At 53.0% G+C, this 19,406-nt stretch overlaps 1 protein-coding gene across 12 annotated transcripts in view; it reads right to left on the reverse strand.

The window, feature by feature from the left end:
- Nucleotides 1–296: 296 nt before the first annotated feature.
- The window catches only part of NCAM1 (neural cell adhesion molecule 1), a 317,743-nt gene continuing 298,633 nt past the window's right edge, over nt 297–19,406 (reverse strand). For 3 of the 12 annotated variants that reach the window (XM_060017948.1, XM_060017947.1, XM_060017945.1), the window contains 5 exons: nt 18,718–18,842; nt 15,183–15,360; nt 5,232–5,439; nt 3,819–3,935; nt 297–580 (listed from right to left, as the gene is read on the reverse strand). In XM_060017948.1, the coding sequence (XP_059873931.1) occupies nt 460–580; nt 3,819–3,935; nt 5,232–5,439; nt 15,183–15,360; nt 18,718–18,842 (749 nt within the window). In that variant the 3' untranslated portion in view covers nt 297–459. Of the gene's footprint in view, nt 581–2,020; nt 2,828–3,818; nt 3,936–5,231; nt 5,440–10,201; nt 12,597–15,182; nt 15,364–18,717; nt 18,843–19,406 lie in introns of those variants that run through there. The other 9 variants (XM_060017951.1, XM_060017946.1, XM_060017943.1 and 6 more) reach the window with 4 other exon arrangements.

A 19,406-nucleotide genomic window follows, 5' to 3' on the forward strand; every position in this document is an offset into this window, starting at 1 on the left:
GGACTTTGTTCATTCGGTTAGTCTTAGTGTCTGGAAGTATTTCTCTGAACCTGGTCTGTGCCAGTTGGGCAACACCAAGTGCGGTCTTCCTGAACCTAGAGATTTTATTTTTCTGAGCTTCCTAGATTCTTAATTTGGGGTCCTTTTGTTTGATTTTTAAATGGTTTCAGGGAACGGAGAGTCCTAGTTTGGCTGTGGGTTTCACCTTTTTGTCTCATTTTCTTACAAGTGAGTGCGCAGCAAAGGAACCCTTTCTATAAAGCTACAAAAAGGAGATCCCACGTTGATCTGCTTAGTTTTTTTTTTAAAGGCAAAAGACACTAGAGGAATGAGATGTGTGTGTGTGTGTGTGTGTGTGTGTGTGTGTGTGTGTGTGTGTGTGTATGAGATATTGGAGATGCTCTGGTGAAGCTGTTGTGTCACTTTTAATTTTGATCTTTGCTGGTGTCTCGTCACCCATCATGCTTTGCTCTCGTTCTCCTTTGTTTGTGTGGCATCGTTGGGGACCGTCTTGACTTCGGCTGGCGCTGGCTTCGTTTCTGTCTCCTGGCACTCCGGCTTTGCTTCTACAGGACCCTTCCTGCGGAGAAACAGGAAAACAGCACTGAGACCACGGTCTGCAGTAACGCACCCTCTGGCCAGTTCCTCAAAGGGGGCTCCAGTTAGAGCACTGGTCTCCAAACTCAGGTGCACGTCAGGATCACCTGGAGTCTCTAAAAATCACTGATGCCTGGGCCGTGTCCCCAGAAATCCTGATTTAAGTGCTATGAATGTGGTGACTTTTAAAAGCACCCAAGTGGTTCTAACTTGCAGCCAAAGTAGAGAGCCACTGAATCAGCGGAAGGAGCCCTTCCGGCCCTAATCTGAGGCCAGGGGCTCCAGCTTTACCTGGGCTGGTGCAAGTGCAGCAGGTGCAGGCTTTTCCTCACGCTGCATGGCTGCAGCAGCCCAGCTTGGTATAAATCATGTATGTTGGGCTCCCTGGTACTGATCCCAGGGGGCCCTCTGCAAACCACCTGCGCTTGCCTGTCCTCACCCCCACCCCTCTGTGCTCTGCCTTTCCTGGTGAGGCCTCTATGGCTTGCCAGGGCAGGGTAAGAAAATGCTCTTTGTTACTGAGGCAGCTTTCCATGGGAGTCTGGTGAGAGGCCAGAGTGGGCTGCCGGGCTGCAGGGGAGCTGGGTGGGCGGGGCTGTCCTTTTATTTTCTGACAGATTCGGGGCTCCTGGGGAGGGTCCCCTTGCTGCTCTTGGGGGCAGCACCTCCGCTTATCTGGGGGCAGCCACAGGAGCCTCTATAAAAACCTCTGTCTGACTCAGTCCCAAGAGTGAGAATCTGGCTTAAGGACACACCAGAGCAGACTCAGACCCCAGCCCCAGCTGGTGCCCCTGCATTTTGGCCTCACACTGAAGAAACCTGTAAGCTGAAGGACCTGGCCTCGAACTTGGAAGACCCAGCAGTCATTCAGTGCTTGGGAGCTCTGCGTCTTCCCAGTCCCTCAAGGGCAGGAGAAGCAAGGGTGGGTGGGTAGGTGTGTCGGTTGGAGTGTGACAGGGCCTTCTAGACCACACAGATCCTCTCCCCACACGAGCCTCAGGGTCTGCCTGTTTACTTCCCCGAATACCCGTGCCATTCTGGTGGGGACTCGGTCTTGCCCTGGATGACACACTGTCTGTGGGTCCCAGTGTCGCCGATCAGGGCACCTTGACCTCCTTAGCTCACTTCCCAAGCTACGCTCATCAGTGGCCCGAATGCAAAGGCTCCTCCAGGGGCAACAGACGCCACTGCTAGGACGATAAGGATAAAACCTAATTAACGTGACCTAATTAGTCAGCAGGCGGCTGCCTGCCGGGCCTGCTGCCTGTCCCCACTCTCTGCCTCGGCCCAGCCCCTGGCTGACAGTCGCCTCCGAGAAGCTCTGGAGTAGGCTGAAGACACATCTAACAGGGAGGACACAGCACAAACGCACACCACCACCACGGGACACCACCCGACGACAATGGACAGAGAGAGGCCGTACTCGGTCTTGGCTGGTGCAGGAGGAACAGAGCCGTCGGCAGTGGAAGGAGCAAGCTCAGGGGCTTGTCCACTGGCCCCAGCGGCGGGAGCAGGAGAGCCCAGGGCTGCAAAAACATCCTTTGCAAGGTCAATATCTGGGGTCTTGAAGTTCCCTTCGTCCATTTTAAAGTCCTCGCCCTGGGCAGGGTTTGTGGTGCTGATGGAGGCCGCCTCGCTCTTCGGGCTGGCGAGGGCCCTGGCTGCCTCGGCCGGGCTCTTCGCGGCGCCGGGCTGGGTGGGCTCAGGGTCCGGACCTTTGGTGCCGGGAGCCTCCTGCTTGGCCTGGGGGACTTCTGGGGTGGGGGTCGTCGGTGCCACTGCTAGGGGACCGGCTGCCCCGGCCGGGGAGGGGACCGGCTTGCTGGCCGGAGGGGCCTTGGGGGCCTCGCCCGCACTGGCAGGGGCGCTGGGGCTGAGCACGCCCCCCTGGTTTGCCAGGACACTAGAGGACAGGTTGCTGGCGGCGGGGGCTGAGGTCGGGGGGTCGCTCAGGTCAACGAGGGGGGCGACCTTGGGGGCTGAGGCTGGGGGCGGGGAGGTGGCGGCGACGCCGGGCCCCTTGGAAGGGGTGGCCTGGCCGGCGGGCACAGAGTTTGAATCAGGGGTGGCCGTGGCCACGGGGGCGATACTGGAGGTGAGGGTGGTGGTCTCACTGGTGGGGCTGTTCTGAGCAGTGGCAAAGGTTTCGGTGATAGTGTCAGAGTTAGCGGTGACGGTGGTGACAGAAGGCAGCATGTCCTCAACAGTGGCTGTGGTGTCAGCAGGCAGCCTGTGGGGAGGACAGGAAGTAGAAGAGATAGACGATGAAGCTGAGACGGACAGAGAAGCCGGGAAGGGAGGAGGCCAAGGCGGGGGCCGGGGGCTGGCATGCGGGGACGCACAGGCATGGACACAGGCCCACAGAGAGAGGAGGACGTCAGAGGAAGCACACGCCCAGGCGGGCAGAAGAGGACACAGGAGACAACAGAGAACTCGGCAGTCTAACAGGGCCTGTCACCTTCCTCCCTGCTGACTCCCCTCCCGATCTGCACGGGCTCCCTTCCCTGCAGCCCTGGCGGCCCTTTCGGACCCCTGCCTGCATCTCGACTCAGGGAGAGGCCAGCTGGAGCTCAGCGTCCACCACCGCAGGCGTCATACCTAGGTCCCTGGGGAACTGGGCCCACCTGCCCCTGAGACGAAGAGGGCTCCCCGTGGTCCCTCAGGGCTGTGGGTGGTCCAGCCAGAGATTTTGTGCTTCCATTAAACTCCATTTCCTTCAAACCCACAGGACCCACGATACCCCCGTGGTCATTACCATCACAGCTGGATGTGGCTCTGACTGGGGGTCCCCAAGGCTTCCGAGACCAGGAGAACCAGGGAGTTTTTACCAGGGCCCCAGCTTCCCTCGCCCTTTTAGGAAGAAGGCAGAAAACCCTAGAGTTCTTGGAAATCCTAAACAGAATCTGCTAAGCTCAGCCTCTCTCAATGAAGTTTTGTCTCCTTAAGCCATTTCCAGAATGTGTGTGTGAGCTGGGCACAGCGTCTAGGGATCCCATGTATGCACGGAGCCTTTAAGGCACCCACAGCCACCCAGGTAGAATCAGGAATGCCTCCTCTCTAGGGAGAGAGTGGGGTCAGGCATTCCTGGCCCAGCACTCCAGAATTCTAGCCTGCCATGCTCGGCTGGGGAGCCGCGGGTGGGAAGCATGGAGCTGTGCGCAGGGAGATGTGGTGGCTGTGAGGCTGTGCCGAGGAGGTGGCAGCCCGCCCCGCCCACGTACTCGGGCTCCGTCAGCGGCGTGGTCTCGTTGGGCTCTGTGTGTTTCCCTCCGTCGTGGTTTGGGGTCCGTTCCTCCTCAGTTCGCACCTCCACGATGGGTTCCTTGGTCTCATCTTTCCTGTGGAGACAGCTCTGCTGGTTCCATCCCAGGGAGCTGGGGGATGCAGGGGGCTCCCAGGGAAGCCAGCTACGGCTCAGGCACCTGTGCCTCGCTCGAGGCTGGGGTGGGGGGGGTGGTGGGATCCAGAACCAGAGTCAAGTGCGGCATCTCAGCCTCCGCTCTTGCTGGCCGTGTGACCTGCTCACTCATACCTCCGTTTCCTCACCTGGAGAATGGGGCAGATAACAGTCTCTACCTTGCCTAGATGTTACGAACATTAACTGAGATAATGGATATAAAGTGCTTAGCACAGTGCCTGGCACAGTCCAGTGCTCAAGTCATCTATATTTGTATACACGTAAGTATGTACGCATATGTGTATATGTATACATAAGTACGAACACGGATAAGTGTATGATGTATATATAAGTATATGTGTACGTATATGTAAGTATGTATACGTGTAAGTATACGATGTATGTATATGCATGTGTATATGTATGTACATACACGTATAAGTATAGCTATACATATATGTAAGTATGTATACGTGTAAGTATATGATGTATGTATATGTATGTGTATACGTATAAGTATATGTAAGTACATACATGTATAAGTATAGCTATACGTATATGTGAGTAAAACATGTGTACATGTGTGTGTGCATGTACATACATGTATAAGTACATGACGTATGTGTGTGTATATACAGTGCCTGGCATGGGGTGGCGCTAACAACTGATTTCCTTGCTCCGTCCCTTCTCGCCTTGCTCCACCTCAGCCCCACCCAGTGACAGTCTGTGAAGGTTCCTGCTATTTGGCTCAGGATCTGTTTCTCCAGAGATGCTGGAGCACATCCTGCAGGAGGATGCTGGATCGTCCTCCAGGAGGACAGGTACTTTCATCTGCTTTGTTCACTGCTGCCCCCTCATGCCTGGGGATGGTGCCGTGCCTGTAGCGGCCGCACCATAAATATTTGTTGAATGATGGATGCATGAACGGCAGCAAGGCAAGTGTGTCTCTCAAATGCTGACCCCTCCATGGTAGCTCCCCTCCAGGCTTAGCTCTGACAATTCCCCTCATTTTGACCTATGGAGGGATTTCAAATGTCTATGCGATTCTAGATGTGGGGTTGGGTCCAGCTGTCTGCTTTTTAAACGGGTACCCCTGAAGACCATGCTTTGAGAGACAGTTCGCTAATGCTCTGCTCCCCTCGGGGTTTCCAATGGGGAAGCTAAGGTGGCTCCCTCGCTGGGCCCCAGGCCGGGGCAGAGTGTAGCGCTCCGCAGCAGCGGGCGGGTCTGCACTCACGAGAAGGCGGCTTTGCCCTCCTCCATGTCCTTGCCCTTGGCTCCAGGCCCGGCTTTTCCGCACAGGTTGACGGCGATGCACATGAGCAGGCCACACTTGTTCAGGAAGTAGCAGGTGACATCCACGGCCACCAGCAGCAGGACGAAGGTGACGACGAGGATGCCCACGATGGCGCCCGTGCTCAGGCCTGAGGTGGGGCTGCCGTTGGCTTGTGGGGGAGGGAGAGAGGGATGGTGCTGGTTAGTACACTGAGATGCAGACCTGGACCTGCTGAGCAACAGCCCTGGGGGTGGGGTAGAGCCCACAGGACGGCTGTGGCATCTGTGTTCAGAGTGACACTTTCCCTGGGGCCTCTCTACCCCCAGGTGTTGAGACAACAGCGTCTCTTTCTTCAAGAGGGAGGGATGGCAGCCTCCTCTCATAGACCAGGGGACAAGGGCACAAGGCACCCACACGTCAGGAGGAGACTGGGCAATGTGTCTCCATCCCTGCTCTCAACCCACACTCAGTTGGTCTCCCCGTGAGCCCTGGGAGCTGCCAGGGACAGGGTCCCAGATGGGGCGACAGAGGGTTCCCAGGGCTTCCTTTGGGCTTGTGGGGACGTCAGACACATCAAGACGCCCCGTGCACCTGCGCGCTTCCTTCCCCCTCTTTAGGAGCCGCTCCAGAGGATCCCGACTTTGGACCATATCCTTCATTGCACTCGGGAGACGAATGAAGCCACTTACTCTGGAGATAAGGGGGCCTCGCTAGGCCCAGAGGGCGAGGCGGAAGGTCTGGGAATACTCACCATCTGGGAGCCAGGCACGCTTGGATCAGATTTCAAGAAACCCAGCCGACTCACCCAGAGATGACCCACGCACGACAGGCTCACTCACACAGGACGCGTGCCTACCACAGACGGACACACATTCTCACCTTTGAGCAGCGCCCAGCATCCCCGCTCCAGCTGGACTCACTGGAATGACTCAACCTCTGTGTCTTACTCCCTGGTGTCCATCTAGAATCCCCTGGGGGCCCTGGGCTATTGATGGTATCACAGAAGGACCCCAGGCTCGGCTCCATAGGGCCCCCTCGTGATTGGTGCTAGGTGCCTGCGGTGGACCCCTGCCCGCTTGGTGATTCCCACCAGCATCTGGGAGGCGGAAGGCTGTGCTGGGGGAAGCAAGGACCCATGCAGAGCTCTGTGGAAGCCAGTGTGGAAAACATGACCCCAGGCTGAAAAGTGGGTACCCTGCTTCATTTTTCTTCTGGGGGGACAGGGATCCAGAGGGGCAGCCCCATCGTACCACCAGACCTTGTCTGAAGCTTCCTGTGTCCTCTGGACCCACTTGGGTCACCCAGGCGTGTTGACTGGAGGCAGGAACTGTGGCCAACACAACCTGGGTCTCACAGGGCCTTTGCTGAATCTGGTCCAGGCCCAGGGGCCTCTGGCCACATCACGTGCCAAATAATGGAAAGAACAGGTAACCCAAGGTGACAGAGATGGCCACACACTCTGTCTCCATGTGGTTTGTGCTCCTGGGAGGCCCTCTGTGTGTCCCAGGGGCCCTGCTCAGGCATGGCGGGGCTCCTTCAACTGCTGTCCTATTCTGATGGCCCTTATTTCTAACTTCAATTCAGTGTATAGGCACTGGCCAGCACATAAGAGACGACCACTCACAACCTAATTCCTGGCACCCAGGGCTCAGCTGGGCCTGCGCTGGAGGAACCTCCTAGGATCTTGAATATTTTTGCCTCCTTGGGACCTTGCTCTTGCTTCCCAGCCCCTCCTCAGGCTCCCCCACTGGTCCCTTTCAACCCACACTGAAGACACAGCCTGTTCCCCAGGAAGGCCCGAGTCTGGCAACGGGCTCCATGCTCAGAGGACCCAGCTCTGACCACTCTGTCTCCGGGCTTTGGCAGCAGGAAACTGGCCATGGGTCCCTGCGGTCAGCTAGAGCCGGTCTTCTCCCCAGTAGCACATCGTCCACTCTGCTCCCCCGTGGCGCTCACACATCCACACACAAAAGCAAAGAAAGCCACGCAGGCCTTCTTGGTCAGAATACCAAAGCTGCTTCCCTGAACAGGGAAGAAATACGGCCTTGGGCTTCCTCCCCATCCCACGACTCAGGGCTGGAGGCCACCTGACACCCATACCCAATAGTGTCTACTTCCTGCAGAAGGAGCCTAAGGTATTTTCGTGGGGAAAGAATGTCTGTATTTTTGGACTCAAAGGCACTAACACCATGTTCTGAGGTTTATACATAAATACGGTTTTAGGGAACTAGTCAGGTCTCTAAGGAAGAAAAACAAACCACTGCAAAGCTGCTCGGTGTGGGAGAAGCAGCCGTTATCCACCTGTGCTCTGGGCTCAGCAGATCCATCAGAGGGCTGCACTGCTCTGAAGGCCAAGGCCAACACCTCCAAGGGCCAGGAGGGCAACGAGACTGATATAAAACAGAAGGTAGGGCAATGGTCTTCTCTCACATTTGATATAAAATTCAAATTCTTTCCCTTGGTCTAAAAGGTGTTACACGTGCTGTGGACTCTCCCACTCCTCTGACCATCACAACTCAGGGCACTGAGCCCTGCCTCCAATCCCTGTGCTCTGGCCGGGAGCAGCTCCATTCTATCTGCTCACCACGCCCAGCCCGTTCCTGTCATAGTGCCTGGAACCCTCCAGCCCCGGCACCCTGTGGTGGCTCTTTGCTTTCTTGCAGGTTCAGCTCAAATGTCACCTTCTTGCAGAGGTTCCCCCCTCCCCTGCCCTGATCTCTTATCTACTCAGGCACCTCTACCCAGTACCTACCACATTACCCTGTTTTATGCTCCTCTTACCACTATCTGTCATTTTCTGTTCATTGACATGCTTTTATCTGGCTGCCCCGCCCTCTAGAATATCCTGGCAGGTACCCTGTCTCTTGTCTCCCCAGCATCTAGGACAACCCAACTTATAAGAAATGTTCAAAGAATATTTGTTGAACAAAGGAACAGTGTTTAGCCTTGGAGATGAGAACACTGTCTCCAAATATTTAAAGGTGTGACATGAGAAGGAAGCAGTCTTATTCAGTGTCCCTAGTGGATGGCAACTATGGGGGTAAGAGGCAAACTTGAGCTCACATGAGACAGAACTAACACACAAGAGCTATTTAAGTGTGGCGTGAGCTGCCTTGGAAGAGCTCCCTGTTGCCAGCGGCATTCAAGAAGAGGCTGGAAAATCCCTTGGCCGGGATACCATAATGCTCTGGCTGAGGTTCCTGCACTGGGCAGAGCCTAGGATAGAGGATGTCTTCAGGTCCTCTTCAACTCTAAGGGCCTGTCATTGCATGTTAGATGTCCTGCAGTCCCCAGCACAGGGTACAGATTCCCTAATGTCCATGTCCTCCACAGTGTGTACCGAGCAGGACTTTTTCCTGCAAGACAATTGGTAGGTCCCATCTTTATTCATTGATTCTTATGATTGTATCTTTAGTTGAAAAATAAATACCTTTCAGCATAATGTTTCTCCACCTGCAGCAGAATTCCTGGGGTGCTTTGTTAAGATTCTGGGGTTCCCCCATTCTACCAAGTCAGAATCTCTGGGGCTGAGGCTCAGGATTTGATGGAGCTCCCCAGCGATTCTCATGCACCCCAGACTTTGAGGACCACTGTTTCTAAGTTTTCTGCCTGCATTACAATGAATAACAGCTGTTCCTATGACTCCCCACCCAAGGATGAGCTGTGCAGTCTTACCTGGTGGCCCTGACCTAACTGATGTACTTGATGGATGGAGAGAAAAAAGACTTATCCCCAAGGGACCACCCAGTTCACCATTAAGAGTCTAGGCTTCCAGAGGAAGTGAGGTACCCCTCAAGCTGGAGGAAGGATGTGTGGAGCCTTTACAAAAAACTGTAAATAAAGGAAACACAGAATGCAAATGAAAGGGTACCCAAGTCAAGCCAACATTCATTACCTCTTGGTCGCTACGACAGAATTGCTTAGTCCAGGAAACTAGAAGGACAAAGGTTATCTCCTGCATCCTGCTTAACATTTGACAAAAGGAAAAGAAAACAACTTTGGGGTCTATCTTTGCATGACCTTCCCCTGACCTCTCCTGGCTACCCCATCTGCACACCTGCATACATAGAGTGCTTCTTGGGAGCAGTTCCTCCACAACCTCTGGGCTTAGAGCTGCGCTGAACGGTAGGGCTATGGAGCTGGGGCTGCACATCCTCTGTGGTTCCTGGTCTGGGAGGTGTCGGCACTGAACACCTGGCTTGCCCAAGACTGAGACCTACAAGTGCCTATGCTCATAAATGCCTCAAAATGGGAAGACATCTCCCACCTTGCAGTTGAGGGGGCCCAAGTCACTGTGTCACGGGACATCAGTGCAGAAGTGCCCCCTCCCACCTCCGCCTCTCAGACCAATTAAGCTGAGGTTCTGGTTCACTCGTCTGCTTGTTCCTTCCTGGAATCTGCTGAATAGATGGCTGGTCTTGGGGCTTTCAGGAGGCATCCAACTAAGTGTGATTATAGAGAGAATAGGGCTTGCCAATGAGACCTTTCTCTTAGATTCTCTCTGTCACCACGTCACTCTGTGAAGCCTCGGATATGAAGTCGTTAAGGGAGCCGTGCAATCGCGAGAACTTGCAACAGAGTTGTGGTTCCGGTGGCCCAGAGTGTGCCCCTGATCCCAAGGTGACCACCTTCTGGCTCCGCAAAGGCACTTTCCCCTCGCCCTGTCTGCTGGGGGAAGTCCAAGGAGGCGGTGACCCACAGCAGCTCTTAGGAGAGCTGAGAAAACTGCATCACTCCTCATGAGGAAGGGAAAGTGATTCCTTTGACTAGAACTCCACTCAGCAAGCTACGAGTTTGGGGTCCAATTTAAAGGGCTCTCTGGGGCAATCAAAGTAATCCAGGTACCTGTGAGGTGGAGGCAAAGGGATTTTGGCACTTTGTAGGATACACAACTATCAAATAAAATCCAAACACGCTGGTGAGTTCACATGAACTGTTATTTCCTTTAATAATGCAAAGGTGTAAACTTCATCAAGGCCTCGCTGATTATCTACACAACAATGTTAGCATTCTTATTAGTAGAAAAACGTGATCCAAACCTGCCATATAAATATTGCAAAACACGAGCAGAGAAGCCCTGTGGCGTGTCGAGATCGGGCAGCACTGAGACAGGGCGCGGGGGCAGGGCGGCTGAGCGGGGCAGCGAGCGTTCCCTCCTTCAGGGCCTGTCTCAGGGGCTCCCGGCGGGGCTGAGGGCTGCAGCCACCATGAGGGTGGCTCAGTGTCCGGTGGGGGCGGGCGTGCCTGAATGCTGTCTCCCGAAAGGGCGTCCCTTACAAACCACGGGCCTATCCGAATGGGGCCAATGCAATGACCCCAACGTTGCTTCAGCTGAGGCCTGCCTGGCCCAGAATGAGCTGAGGGGACAGGGTCATGGATGTCAGGCCTCCCCACACTTTGGGCCAGATCTTCAGAAACACAGACATAGGCCCTTGCCTATGGGACTGGGACCAGGGTGGGGCAGACCTCTGAGATGGGCCCTCCTGGGTGAATATGCAACTTCTGCCGAAGATGATACCAAGAGCCTGCCGGGAGTCAGGGGACAGTGATGGGTGACCTGCGTGAGGACCATGTCTCCCTCCTTTGCCTTCCTAATGGCCCTGGGATTCTACGCCGGGCCCGGAGGCACCATGGGCCTCTCCTTGATACTCTGCCTTGTGCCTAAGAACCGTGTCTGCTCCCGCTGCCATGGTGGGACGGGAGATCGGGGAGCCCGGGGGAGAGGTTCACGGCGGGGCTGGAGGCCAACGGGGCCAGGGCGAGAGGCGCTGCCTGGCTGAGCCGTTGGGTGGCCTGTGGCCGCCGGTGTGTGTACCTGACCCTCTAAACTACCAGCGCTGGGGACACGGGCCTGTGCCCACTGCCACGGGCAGCTCTGCCCTGCAGACCACAGGATCATTTGGATTCCCAAAGAGAAAGGCTAGTCGTTGAACATTAAAAAATGACAACAGAACCGAAAAGTAAAGAAACCAAAATGAACAAAAATCAGACTTCTGTGGAGATGCTCAGAGATGAGATATGTGGAATGATATGTGACCACAACGGAGGGGGGAGTTTTTATTCAGGAGAAGGTACCCCTGAGCTCAGACACGGACGCCACTGAGCAGGATTCACTCGAGTCTCTACGGGGAACTTTAACAAACACACCTCACCTCCTCTCCTGGGCATGGCGGGGGCTACCCCCAACAGCAGAGGGGCAGCTGGCTTCCACCAGAATTTTCAAAATGTCATTGAAACCACTGACCGACAGGGGGTCGGGGCACTCGGGCAGTATGACAGGCCGGCTGGGTTCCAATTTATGGGCACTCTGGGCTGGCCCTGCCTCGCGCTCTACTGAGCATGTGTGGGCAGGGGGCGCGACTTGCGCCAGGCTCACAGTGGATGCTTCCAACCTGGGGGACTGATGCTTATGCGATAATGTGGGTCACAGTTGGGTCACACCCGCCAAGACACGAGGTCTGTGGCTGACTTGTAGCCATGCAGCAGGTATCACCCTGACTGGGAGACACGCACCTTCCAGAGCCCATAGGTGCCGGGCACGTCCTAGGTTGGCCCTGTTCACAGAGCCAGCATCAGGTGCTGGTTATACTGCCAGGACCAAAGCGCCTCCCAGGATCAGCCCTAGAAAATACTCAACAAATCCGAGTTCTTCCGCTGCATGGGCAACAGGGCGACTTACTTTGCCCATCATGCCAGCAAAATGCTCCTGTGAATCGCAGCGGGCTTACCAGGGGCACTTAAATGCAAGCGAAGCCAACTACTTATTGAAGGGCAGCAGAGGAGCACAGGGTTACAATGGGGACACGGGGTGATTTTAACAATCTGATGCAAGCTTTAGAGAGTACTTAGAAATCCTTCTCTGCTACAACGTTTTCAGGTAAGAACCAGAAATGCAACCAGTAGCAGATGTGCAGAAGCTTTTCTGTAAACCTAATGTAATGGTTTTTTGTTGTTGTTCTTTTAATATATATATATAGAGAGAGAGAGAGGGTGTAAAGAGAAGAGCTCCCAAACATTTTTATACTGCTATGAAAAGGGGGGCAAACTCCTTATGAAGTGGCACAAAAGTATCTGTGAAGGGTAATGTGTGGAGGTCCAGCTTTTTCCAATTGCCAAACCTTCCTCTTGCACAGACAGCTTGGTGGTGTGGCCATGGCAGTCCTGACAGATCCTTCCAAAGGGGGCACTGATCATTCTCATAGGAACCGGGCTCTTAGGCAAATTTAGTTTTTTGGCATTCAAGTTCCTAACAGAGCAAGAGAAGAGTCACTGCAGAGAAAAGCAATGAGACAAAGGTAGAGGACGTGGTGGAGCCTCCCAAGGTCGCTGCAGGTGCCAAGCAATGGGTCCCCAGAGAGAATGTGGTTGTTTAAAAACAAATGTGGCAGTGGGGATGTCCCAGTGACGTCCAAGGTGATATGTGTGACGACAGACACAGGAAAGGGAGGGGGAAGGAGGAAAGAGAAGGAAGAGACAGAAACAGAGAAAAAAAATAGATAAAAAGAAAAAAAATAGGTCAAATATAGAAAATGCAAGAATCAAAGGTTAATTCAACTTTGTAAATTAAACTGACAAAGGTTAGAGAAGAGTTCAGTGCCATATTATCACCATAAGGCCAGTTCCTAAGCTCAGCAAGGCCAGAAGCAGCACAGCGGGGTGAATTCAGGGGTTAGGGGTCAGCGAGCAAATGAAATTAAAGTGAGAGAACAGAAGCCTCCACAGGCAAATACAAGAGTCTGATTAGGAAAGTGTTACCTTTGATCAGGGGAGGTCTCTAAGGTGCAGTCAGGAGTCTCCCCACAGCCTTCTATAGCCTCTAGAGCTTTTTACACGTTGGGGTAGAGAGGCATCTGATCACTGCAGTATGTGCAGCAAACTGTATGCAAGGATGGGGGCCACCTTTTCGGCAATAAATCGGACTCTTCTTCCTGTTGTACCATCCCCCCACCCACAGTGCTCTTAAAGAGAATCTAGTTCTGCACCTCTCACCTCCACCACCCACGGACCAGAGAATTCCACCGTGAACGTACATCTAGTAATTCAGAGGTTTTATTCGCAGGTCCCAGAGACGTCCAACCAAGCAACCTCCTTCTAAAACCTATGCAGTAGAGCCCGAAGCCCTCTTGGGGAGGTGAGTAGCCCCTCCAGCCCTCCCCTGTAACTGGGAGCCTGGGAGATTAGCCAGAAGGACTCTGACAACCCCAGTGGGCAGGACTCGGGGGACTGGTCTTCCCAGAATTTCTGTATCTGACACCCAGTGGCCCCAACTTCTCCAAGCTCAGAAGCTGATGCCGCCGGCAGTACCCAGCCTGGGAACGCAGCGTGTCGGAATCACCACCTACGAGGTCTTACCCGGGGAAGCAGATGCCCGTAGAAATCTGTCTCACTGCAAAGGAATCCCTCAAGCCTTCTCACTCCCCCATCTCCTAAGTGCCCCATAAAAGCCGAGCAGATCTGAACACTCCCATCAGACTGTCAATTCCAGGGAAAAACTGACCCAAGAATGCAGAGAAAGAAGGGGCAGAGAATAGAAAGGGACACCTCTATTTGGACAGCCTACGAAGCAGTGAGGAGAACATCGTTTACAGTCACAACCAGATACCTTGGCTTCATCACTGACCACATGACCAGTGCCTGCAGAGAGACACCCACCCTAGCCTATGCTAAGGGGCCTCCCTGTCAGTGCAGAGGGGAGGACCATGGACACCTCTCATCTATGGCCGCCAACTCCCTGGGGGCCCACACACATCCACCAGATACACACACTTATGTGCAACCAACCATCGGGAAGCACACACTGATCTTACTTTGCTGCTGCTCGACCAACGCACTTCCACACACACAGCCCTGTGTCACAGTAGCCCATGTCCTTTCTGGCCTCTCTCCCTCTGGAAACAGCAATCGTGATCACTGAGCTGAGAGCTGGGGGCAAGCACTCTAGACAGGACAGGCATAATGGAGGCCAGACGAAGGCCACCGGGAGGTGGGAGCATCTTCCTACCATACTTGGACACTGCAGAGCGTTTACGGGGACCCCTCCACTAGGCTGCAGCTGCATATTCTATGCCCACCTCTCCTGCCTGTGGTTGGCAAACGGCTGCTCTGGAAAAGCAGAGAGGGGCGATGAAGATCTCTTTCTGCTCCGAGGAATTAGGTCATTGAGGAGATTGGCCATCAGAAGCGAGGCAGCTGGGCCAGAAAGCAGAACTCTCACTTTATTCCCACACTTGAGCTGGTCCTGGATCCCTAGAGACAGATCTGCATCTCCTGGGAGAGCTGCTCCCATGCCGGCCTCTAGCAGACTGGACTGCCTTTCATGGATGGGGGTTTCCAGCGTCTACTTTCTCCACTTGTTCTGTTTCAAGTGGCTCGGTTTAATCTTTGTTTCAATTGAAAGGCCCTTGGCAGGGAGGATTTTTAACTAACTAACTGGGCACCATATGTCCCTTCTCTTGGGGTTCCCATAGAGAAGAGATTTGGACCACAGCTGTGCAGGTAAGCAAGCATCAGAGAGAAAGTGCTTCAAAACAGTTACGTGGTCCTTGTATGAAATGGTAGATAGCAGATAAGGTCTCGAAAAAGGATCCTTCCTCAACCAGCATCCAAAGCTTGGCTGGAGCTGGGGTCTCTCCCATCTGAGGGGTCCCACGGACTGGCTTATCGTCAGTCCTCCAAGGCTGAATGACACAGGACCCTCACTCAGGAGGCTTGGCCAAGCCTTCCTGGGGGTCCAGGCCATCTCAACCTACTGCACAGCTAGGTACAAAGCAAAACTAAGCTTTGCATGGGCAACCGATCATGAGGATGGCTGTAAGCAAGCGAGTTGTCAGGGGCTGTTCAGGCACATTAGGAGGTGCGGCACTTGTGCGTTAATCCAAAGCGGGAAACTCACAGAAAGCAAAGCCGTCATACCTGGGATGGCTGTGGGCTGGGCCGAGGTCCTGAACACAAAGTGAGCTGCTTTGGACTTTCCCTGCTGGTTCTCAGCCACCACATAGACCTCGTACTCGGCATTCCAGTCCAGGGACTTGAGCATGACGTGGTCACTGCCAGATGGGAGCCTGATCTCTGGTTTCCATTCGGAGGAGAGCTTCTGGGAGAAACCGGCAAGGAAGATACAAGACACCAGAAAGCTTTAGGTGAAATAGCTGCTAAGACCAGCTAACAGGAGGAACATAAGGGAGTCAGAAATAAAAACCAAAGATAGGACATGGTCTTTACTCTTAACCAGCCTGAAAAACCCAAAGGTAATTGATCATGAAGGTCAGGAGGTCAACGTCGCCTGCCTGCAAATACAAACAGCGGCAGACCGCCAGTGTGGCATGGGGCCAACCCTTCAATGTCCCGTGCACCACCTTGAGAGCGTGCAGGGACCCAAGCTGCACTCTGGAATGCTGGCCCGTGGCCTAAGGATGACCTAGAAGAGTAATCCAACAACTGTGTTTCTTGGCCTGTTTCAGAATGTTGGTCACACTCAGGTGTGTGACTCACCTCCCTGACATGGGAACACTGCACAGATTCCACTTTTATTAAAAATAAACACTATCATTTATGGAGCACCCACTACGTGCCAGGCATTGGACTAAAGGCTTTCTGCACATTTTCTCCCTGCATCCCTACAACAAGCCTGCCAGTGCTTCTGCCTGGCCCTTACTAACGCTGATGACGGGGAAGGGAGGGAGAGGTCAGGTGACTTCCCCAAGCCACATGGGCAGTCGAGCTGTGGCCAAGAGCCTCTGGGCCCAAAGCCTTTCGTAGAAGGGAGCTCAACACACATCTACTGCGCTGAACTGGATCGTCCTATTGCGTGCGGTGTGACCTGCTCTCTGAGACGGGAGCTGGAGGTGTCACAGGTGTGAATTCTTCTGTCAGGTCCAAGGCTGAGGTGCCCAGAGTGCCTACAAGGTACACTCAGCTCAGCAGAGCACTGCCCAGGGCATAATTTCAGGCACGAAGCTGGAGTTATAGGTGCCCCTCTTTTCTCAAATGTTCTTTCAGTTCTATCCTACACGTTTGCCAGTGAGTTTGTTCTGGGTGGGAGCCGTCGACGCATGTCTACTGGATGATGGGCTGCTCCCTGGAAGAGCAGAACATGCTAGCAGTGTCACCTGGAAGGTGGTCTAGCCCATGGCTGAGGCTCCAGGAAGAGTTACATTATAGGAAAGCCAGCCGTCTTCCCAGAAAAATGCTTTGTACCAGCCAAAGGGATACCTTTAGGAATGGGATAGCACTCGTGTCATGGCCATGACCAGTGTGGGGAAATGCTGGAAGGGGGTGCTTATGTCCTCAGAGTCTAACTGGAAGCCAGGCTGTGGCTCTAAGTTGGCTCCCGAGCGTGTCAGCACGTGCCCCATTTTAATTTAAAATGAAGAAATTCAGCTGTTTTTGTCCTCTTTCTCTGAAAGGCTTCTTTCCTTGGCAAACATCATACAGAAGAGAGAGCCAGAATATAAAGCAAACATTACATTACGTAATACATATTAATAACGTATAATAATAGTAATGTTCAGCACATGTTAGGATTTGAGGTGGAAGGGAGAGGACAGTTACGGTTGTCGAAGTCTAGCATATCGCAGTGCTTTGCCCCAGTTGTCTCTTTAAGGCAGGCCTGCCTGGCACAGCTGGGACGGCTCTTCTGGAACACTGACACCTGATGTGGCCTCATGAGGGAGCTATTTCCAGCCCCAGCCTGCATCATAGCAGTGATTATCACAGTTACCACGTACAGAGTTTTCCAAGTGTCAGGCACATTTCAGGTTCTTTGCTTACGTTATAACTAATCTTTACAACAGCTTGATAAGCTCTCTCCATTTTATTGATGGAGAAATGGAGATTATGGAAGACTGGGTGACCTATTCAGGTCCCATGCCGCTCAATGGTAAAGCTGGAATCGGGTCCCATGTCTGTTGGGCCACATCAGCATAATAACACATAATAACATCCTCCCCCCACACTGCCCACTTCCAGTGGGCTCCATGGGACCACCTGCCCAGTCCCTGAATCCTACTCCACAGCAAGGAAACCGCAGGGACCTCTCAGATGGTCGTGCCTCTGGGCTGGGCCTTAGGAAAGTCAACTGAGGCTCCTCTTCCAACAACAGGCTCGCGCCTGACTTCACAGTTAAGGAGGAGAGGGCTGAGTGGACTGACAGGCTGCCCAGCGGCTGAGACGTGTGCCCGGGAGGGCTCTGTGCTGCGCGGACTCTCTGCAAACATAACCGGCTTAGGGCTCCCATGGTACTTCAAGCAGGGCTGATCAAAAGGCAGATAGGGAGTAGGTCAGACTTCCCGGGAAAAGCCTATTTTGGGGGCTATCTGAAGAAAGAAAACTCCTCTCAAGTTCATTATTTTCTACGGGCAAGAAATCCTAGCAAGAGGCTATTTCCAATGCTCAGATGCTGCCTCTAAACCTCTCAGCAATTGGCTGTGGAAGGCAATGGCCAAGGGTCATTCTAAAACCAGAAAAAACCAAAAAGCCACAATGGGGTGATTTTCAGTTTGGGGGTCGGGGATGAAAGGTGGACTGTCAGAAATCTTAGATGGGTGGTGGGCAAACCCAGAAGAAAAGGCTTATGGCCAGGCTCACTGGTAGCCGGACAGCAGGGTGACAACAGCTCAGGTGGGCTGCACGAGCACTGGGGGTAGGGTGAGGGAAGGAGCTGGTTTAGGACCTGAGGCAGCCCAGGCCGGGGGCTAAGGACCCCGTCTCTTCAGGCACACAGACCTGGATTCAAACCCTGGCTTCCTGGCTGTATGAGTCATGCGGTCACTGACTGCATAAGCCTCACTTACTTCCTCTGTAAAGTGGGGATAATCATTAAGACCAACTTCGTAGGGTTCTTGGGGAGAAGAAAATGCATGCGATCATGGGCCTGCACGCCTGGCCTATGATACACGCTTTATCCAAGTGTGATTATCAGATATCAGTATGTTATTTGCAAAAAGTACTGGGTGATGGCAAGATAACTTCGTAGAAAAATTTAGGAAGCAGAAAAATCAATCATGGTATGGATTTGTCATCACCAAAATCATTTTAGAGGTTTTTAAAATGGTCTCAGTGTGTTTATCCATGCTATACGTAGCACAGAGGACCATATTCAATATCCTATGATAAACCATAATGGAAAAGAGTATTAGAAAAAGAATGTATATATATGTATAATGGAGTCACCTTTGCTGTACAGAAGTAATTAACACAACGCTGTAAAATCAACTGCATTTCAATTAAAAAATATAAAATAGGGGACTGAAAAAAAAATGGTCTCAGCGTAGACATGACCTAAAGGCTGCAAGTCAATCTTGGAATGTAAAACCCTAACCCGGACCCAGGAGCCACCTGCCAGGCACAGAGGCCGCCCCCGCCCCCCTGGGCTTTGCACGTTGCTGTGCCAAGAAGGCAGGTGTCAGGGTTACGGGGTGGTGTGACGCCCGGGAAGGAGGCCACTCACCGCTCGGTACTTGACCAGGTAGTGTCGGATCGGGGAGCCGCCGTCATCCTGCTTGATCAGGTTCACCTTAATAGAGTTTCCATCCTCTCCCATCTGCCCTTCGAGCTTAGGTGCACTGGGTTCCCCTGCAACAGCCACGTAATTTGCATGACATTTTCATCCACAAAATGAAAATCCGATCCAACAGAATGGGAGGTAGTGATGGGCTGGGGCTGGCCTCTTGCTTTGTCAGCAATTCAAATGGTTAAAAAGCAATACATATAAAACTCTGAATTCCAGTTGGATGCCTCAGACTTAGCCCAAAGTGAGAATGCCTTTTGGGAATGTTCTGGGAAACCACCCTCCCTACTAGCATAGTTCTTTTACCATTTTAGAGAGAAGTGGGTTTTTTGTTGTTGTTTTGGTTTTTTTTCTGTCACGTGCCTGTATTTTCTTTTAGCTGCTCTTACAACTATAGATTTAACTTTTATGAACCTGGTACATAAATATGGGAAAATGTAAGCATTTAAGGAGAAAACTACACCCATCAAATAAGTTTTCAAAACAGCCCATTTTTTTCCCCCTGGATATATGATTCATCCCAGCGGTCTAATCCCTAACTGGGGTGGAATGATGCTGCATTCTTGTGACCATCTTTGTATGAATTAAATTTTATTACTTAGATTCATTAAAAAAAAATAACGAGTTTC

This window comes from Delphinus delphis, chromosome 8 (assembly GCF_949987515.2).
Source record: "Delphinus delphis chromosome 8, mDelDel1.2, whole genome shotgun sequence".
Classification (NCBI taxonomy): domain Eukaryota; kingdom Metazoa; phylum Chordata; class Mammalia; order Artiodactyla; family Delphinidae; genus Delphinus; species Delphinus delphis.